Source organism: Argopecten irradians, chromosome 8 (assembly GCF_041381155.1).
Source record: "Argopecten irradians isolate NY chromosome 8, Ai_NY, whole genome shotgun sequence".
In the NCBI taxonomy this organism is placed as follows: domain Eukaryota; kingdom Metazoa; phylum Mollusca; class Bivalvia; order Pectinida; family Pectinidae; genus Argopecten; species Argopecten irradians.
This window is the reverse complement of record NC_091141.1, coordinates 1170211-1177020: the sequence shown is the minus strand read 5'-3', so window position 1 is coordinate 1177020 and position 6810 is coordinate 1170211. Positions and strand designations below refer to the sequence as shown.

At 35.5% G+C, this 6810-nt stretch overlaps 1 protein-coding gene across 1 annotated transcript; it reads right to left on the bottom strand.

The window, feature by feature from the left end:
* Positions 1–3085: 3085 nt before the first annotated feature.
* On the bottom strand, positions 3086–4827 carry LOC138328875 (putative per-hexamer repeat protein 5). The gene is made up of 2 exons (XM_069275594.1): positions 4823–4827; positions 3086–4013 (listed from the first exon to the last, which is right to left on the bottom strand). The coding sequence occupies exons 1-2, from the start codon at positions 4825–4827 to the stop codon at positions 3086–3088; spliced, it is 933 nt and encodes a 310-aa protein (XP_069131695.1).
* Between the last annotated feature and the right edge of the window lie 1983 nt (positions 4828–6810).

Sequence of the window (6810 nt, the reverse complement as noted above, 5' to 3'; positions counted from 1 at the left end):
TATGCAAGGACGGAAAATTCAAGACAGGAAATAACAAGTATTTTATGACATGGCATGGATACTTACAACATTCATATACATGTACATAGTACCATCATAGAGCCAATGTATATTTAAATATACAAGGGTGAACAATCATAATTCAGTCTAAATGGAAAATGGAAAAATGGAAACTGTGGCATGTTTACTGGATACGGAAAACTATGGGTAAAAAGGCCAAATGTGAAACTTTGACCAATAATTACAAAATATACCAATACCTCTGTCAAATCGTCGGTCAATCATTGATTACATTAGTCCTATCAGTCCTGTAAAGTTTTTCCTAAAGTATACGAGTACGCATTAGTCCCTCAATAAAAGTTTTCTTTGCGCTAAAAAAAAATAAAAAAAAATGACAAATAAAAACACCGGCATACATAGATTTCAAGGACTTACTGTTTCTATATGAGGAAGATGGCAAACAGTTCCAACATGTTGGAAAAAACATGTGAATTATTAGTTTGTTTTTTTTTTGTTTTTTTTGTTTGTTTTTTTTTGTCGTAAATTCTTTAAACCCTTTTGTCGTAAATATTCAATTCAACAGCGAATAGAGAGAAGGAGCATTTTCTAAAAAAACAAAACAAAAAACAAAAACAAAAACGTCATATAACTTGTTTGTATCACTACTCTGGGTAATTGTTTTCCAATTTGACGGATTCAGTCTCTTATGGGTATTTTAACTGAGGAGGAAGCCGAGCACAGAGGCTGGTATAGATCGGTGGTGATATCAGGCATTCCAGTACTGGTACATACAAATGACTTCTACCGGAAATTACTGATCAGTTCCTGCACTCACCACTGTTCCAATACATACTGTTTTTAACTCTAGCTTCAAAGCGGGGTAACTCGTACTTAAAACAATCAATTATGGTAGCATTTCTTCTGTATGTATTCATTGACGAAATTAAACATTTCGAAACACATAATAGCTTATGTCATAACGTTTCAGATAAAAGGCTCCCTAAAAAAATTGGGATTTTGTAGAATTCATGTTCCAGTTTTGCAGCATCGTGTATATTTGTTTACTTCAGATATTCTATGCGATTGAATTGTAACACTAAACCAGACACTGATTTTTGTATTATATAAACTAAGAAAAATATAAGTTCATCTATTAGGCTATGGAAATACAACAGAAGTACGTGATACAATATGAGCGTTTTGCTTGATAAATCATCTGACACGTGGGTAATGCGTTAGATCTGTACCTACTTTCACAATCGCAAGAAAGTCAAGGCGACTAATATCTCAGGTGGACTTCGTCACCCTTTACACTAGGCCAGCAGTCGGTGTGTTTCGGCCTGGAGACTAAACCCAGTACCTCCGTCAGAGGGATAAAATTTCAACTCAATTCTACAGTAAAATATTTAATCGAAAACATAAACATAATCTGCACACGCCAGCACTTCCTTAAACGGCGCTCTCAGACATTTGTATTGAAATAAACGTTATGTATTCATAACATATAAACCAATTATGGTAAGTAACAAAATAACAGAAACACATTGTAGTACTGAATAGTAACACCAAGAGGGGTGTTCATTGAAAAATGGCAAACCATGTTAAATTTGAGATTATTTGTGAATGAGTTGTTTCGTAGGTTGTTTCATCATTCTTGCTATCCTTGTCAATATACAATTAAGTTCCTTAAGGGATGTATGACTGTTGATCACATAGTTCTAAAAATACATTTCATATTTTTAGTGCAGCAGTTCTTGTACTTGCACGTCGTATATGTTTGTAAATAGACCTTGAAATACACTACACCGGAGAAAATAACAAAATCGAACAATAGGTAAAATCAAATGTTGTTTTACACACTATTTGAAAGTTATATGTGCCATTATTTTTATATTCACGAATCAAAAAGAGGTTTTAATATGTTATAATCCACCAAATAACACCAACATTTTGAAAATTAATAACAATATTTTCAATGTATAGCTTTTATTTTACAAGTATGTACAAATAAGAACTGTACAGCCAAAAATCATAATTAATTCTAAGCTTACTGTACACATGTGAGAACACAAAGTTCGACTCTATATAGAGTGTTTAATTCAGTGATGTATACGTAACACATGTTTACAAGGCATCAAACATGTTAATATGTGCCTTTAAGTGATTTTCAAAGATTAATTCATCAGATCTAATGGTTTTGAATAGTATCTGACGAAAAAATAACGTAATATTTCGCCCACTTATGGCACATATAGCTTTAAGTTATGTTCATTTTATCGTTAAGTTTTCTGACATCATGAATGAATAAGATACATGTTCCTTCTAGAACAGTTTTACCTTTTGATAATTCATTATCATTAATTGGATTATTTGCCTATCATGGAAATATTTAACAAATCAAATTTTGTCCCCTGAAAACCAGGATATTATTTTCTTAACAATGAAATAAAAAAGGTGATTGGTAGTATTGTTATATGCATTTTATACCTCGATCGCCTGGATCTGATCAGTCCTTTTTTATTAACCGAAATCCCTTAGCCTTAGGCTTATAGCTACAAGATATGTATATATGTTCACAACTACATTTGTTAACATATTTACCATGTGCTTTAGACATTGGAGAATGATATCAAATGCAAAATTCAAAATTCACTATACAATGAAATGTGGATATTATTTCAACTTTGACATACATATGATGTATACAGATGTAAGTTTGACAAGATAAAAAACGTTCGATCAACATATCTTTAAAGCTAATAATATTAAAATCAAAGCGTGACAAAAAATGACAAGAAAAAGTTATCGGATATGTTTATGAACATTGATATAAATTTTGTCTCAATCTAAGGAAGAACATGTTTCAGGATTTCTTCTCCTCAGCTTCCTTATGTATCACACATCGGATGCACCCACGTAAACAAACGGAATCAGACAACGAGGATGCGTAGGAAGACTAACGCACTTTTGTTTTTAATAAGTATACAAATCTAACAATTCGTATTTTCGTCTATTCGCCGCAAACGATGGAAATAATAAACGTTAGAGGTTAAAAGATGGAAACACTATATTTTAATTTGCGTGTTCAGGTTATCTTAATATTAAAGTTGTCAATGCAAGATATGTTACATTTTGTATTGATCCGGTATAAGGTTGTGCCATGATTGGTTTCCCTTCCAGTCCCTAGGATCAAGCCCGTGTCACTAGGGAAGCCATGATTGGTTTCCCTTCCAGTCCCTAGGATCAAGCCCGTGTCCCTAGGGAAGCCATGATTGGTTTCCCTTCCAGTCCCTAGGATCAAGCCCGTGTCCCTAGGGAAGCCATGATTGGTTTCCCTTCCAGTCCCTAGGATCAAGCCCGTGTCCCTAGGGAAGCCATGATTGGTTTCCCTTCCAGTCCCTAGGATCAAGCCCGTGTCACTAGGGAAGCCATGATTGGTTTCCCTTCCAGTCCCTAGGATCAAGCCCGTGTCCCTAGGGAAGCCATGATTGGTTTCCCTTCCAGTCCCTAGGATCAAGCCCGTGTCACTAGGGAAGCCATGATTGGTTTCCCTTCCAGTCCCTAGGATCAAGCCCGTGTCCCTAGGGAAGCCATGATTGGTTTCCCTTCCAGTCCCTAGGATCAAGCCCGTGTCCCTAGGGAAGCCATGATTGGTTTCCCTTCCAGTCCCTAGGATCAAGCCCGTGTCACTAGGGAAGCCATGATTGGTTTCCCTTCCAGTCCCTAGGATCAAGCCCGTGTCCCTAGGGAAGCCATGATTGGTTTCCCTTCCAGTCCCTAGGATCAAGCCCGTGTCCCTAGGGAAGCCATGATTGGTTTCCCTTCCAGTCCCTAGGATCAAGCCCGTGTCCCTAGGGAAGCCATGATTGGTTTCCCTTCCAGTCCCTAGGATCAAGCCCGTGTCACTAGGGAAGCCATGATTGGTTTCCCTTCCAGTCCCTAGGATCAAGCCCGTGTCCCTAGGGAAGCCATGATTGGTTTCCCTTCCAGTCCCTAGGATCAAGCCCGCTAACCTTTTGAACAATAGGCGCAGTTGACGTCATCAATACATGCTGCAAAACAAAGATTACATTTTTGATAACTTTATCAATTTTGACGAATAATCTATGAATCTCTCATCCGGTTGCTGTAAAAATGTTTAAAAACGACAAATATTTCATTTTTGAAGTTTGTTGGAAAACGTTATATTGGGTTTGGAAAGAAGTGGAAAGAACCTAAACTCTCATAGTAGTAAGCAGTCAGCAAGCCCAGCAGCAATTTACCGCGCGGATAGAGGTATTCCTATCTATGTAGGGAAATACGAAAAATGCTATGTTTTACGGTGAACATAAAGCCAAATATACTTAAAGGTCCACTACCTTTCCGGAGGAAAACATAAAGGTTTCTTAAAAATATTAATAACATCAGAAAATATATACCAATGGCCTAAGATGAGGTTACAACACCAAACATATGCAAGATTTCCTGCGTAATGTTTGATAACAGTAGAGAGTTATTTCGCTGTTTTGCCGTCTGGCGCAGTGATAGTCAACTACCGCGCGGTATTTAGGACGACGGCGGGAACATAAGACGACCCGCGTTATGAAAATTAACATTTTATTTATTTTAATCAAATTGTTCAGAATGTGATGACACGTGTAGTATTAACGGTAAGTTAATAACTTTAGAGACTATACAAAAATATCGATCTCGTTTTACTTTCCCATTTTAAAAATTAAAAGCCGTTTCGGAAAGGTAGTGGGCCTTTAACTCTTGATATTTTCACTCACTTTTGACTGATCGGAATGCAGTATTGACAGTGAAAATTTTGATTGTTACGTACCTCATCAGTTTGTGTGCGAAAATGACGTCACATTTTTATGACGTCATATTTTCGTGTAGAAATATGAAGTTATGCTCACAAAAAAGGCCTAATAATCAAAAGGGCAAATAACGCTGTAATTTTACAATGACGGAATAACTTTTGGCGGAACTAGTAGTGATGGTCTTATATAAATAGAAGAGAGAAAAGTTTGTTATACATTTCTTGATAAATACCAGTAATATTGTATCTAGTGCGTTGGTAATTTTGATATTTTTTGCACTCGTGAAAAATATCAGTTTCCATCTCACTCGATGTAAGTGATATTCATTAAGAAACACCGAAAATCCTCTATGTATTTCATAGACCCATAAAATATGAAATAGAAGTAGATTTTTCTCAGTTACTTCCCTTTGATCAATTTGGCTTTTGAAGTGGTAGCCGATTTAAAACTCGAAAAGATTTCGTCGTCTTCCGTCTCCAGTGCTAGGTTCCAGACATTACTAATGAGGCTTAGACTAAAATGGCAGCTTTGTGGTGTATTCACAAAACAATAAAGATCAATGTTACTTATTCATTTATGTTTAAATTTGTATTTTTTTTTTTTTAGTTTTTGGCAGATATTTCTCACCATAAGCATTGCTCAAAAGAATAAGTCCTTTTTTCAATCTCACTAAAATACATATCTTCGTCAGTTTATGATACGTATACGTAGTAAATTGAATTAGATCTGACCGGGATGAATAACAGGTCATTTTTACTATTTAGAAGTACTCCTTTCTTCCTTGGTTGATTAATGTGATTTCATTGAAGGTTATATAAATTACGTATTTTTTTGTTATTGTCCATATTAGCATTACAACGTATGTGCAAGTTTAATTTATACGACTATCTAACATTTTGCCGGGGGCGTTTACTAGAACTTAAATTGTTTTACACGGGTGGCTATCGACGATATCTTTATCTATTTGAATCTTTTCAGCTGATCATTTGTGCTTCTCTCTGATAGATACTAAGCAGGTATTTATTCATACAATGCGTGCAGTGTGTTGTTAAAGTTTAGTCACTTCCTGGTAAAATCCAAAAACTTCTGGCTTTATACACATGCTTGTTTGATATTTTAAACCTCTTTTGTCAACAGAATGTGTGTATATGTGTGATTAATGTTACATGTTTATTTAAGTGTGTTTTGTTAAGTGCAGTATCATGCTGTTCTCATCCAATCGAATCACCTGTATTCTTATACATATATAAATGCAAAACTGGAGATACCTATTTACAATATCACCCCTTTAGGCCGGGATCTAGCGGGGGTCTACGTGCACCCCCCCCACAACTTAACGAACCAAGGTTTTTCTGAAGCCTTATGACCCACTGATAACGAAATCGAGAGGTAACATTGTATAAACTGGGATGAACTTCCGGTTATGACGTCATCAAGATGGCCGCCATCTCGTATTTCACTAAAGATTGAAAAATAGTCATAACATTGACATTTTTCAACCGAAGAAGACAAATGAGGCATCAAAATGACCACAATAGAACAACAAATACATATCAGGACCATATATTCCAATATATGTAGTTATTTCTACGCAGGAAATGAAAAAATCGGATTTTAAGCTCAAAAATGGTAATTTTTTAGCAAATTTTTCATATTTGGCTTGACGCAGCAAAAATGTTTGTCAACAGCAAACTATTATTTCTAATCAGTTATTTGACCTCTTATCAATCAGTAAAAACAACACCAACAAAAAAACAATGTTAACATTGTATAAGCTCCGGTTATGACGTCATCAAGATGGCCGCCATCTCGAATTTCACTAACAATTGAAAAATAGTCATAGCATTAACATTTTTCAACCGAAGTAGACAAATGAGGTATCAAAATGATCATGATAGAACATCAAATTCATATCGGGACCATATAATCCAATATATGTAGTGATTTCTACGCAGGAAATGAAAAAATAGGATTTTAAGCTCAAAAATGATAATTTTTTAGCAAA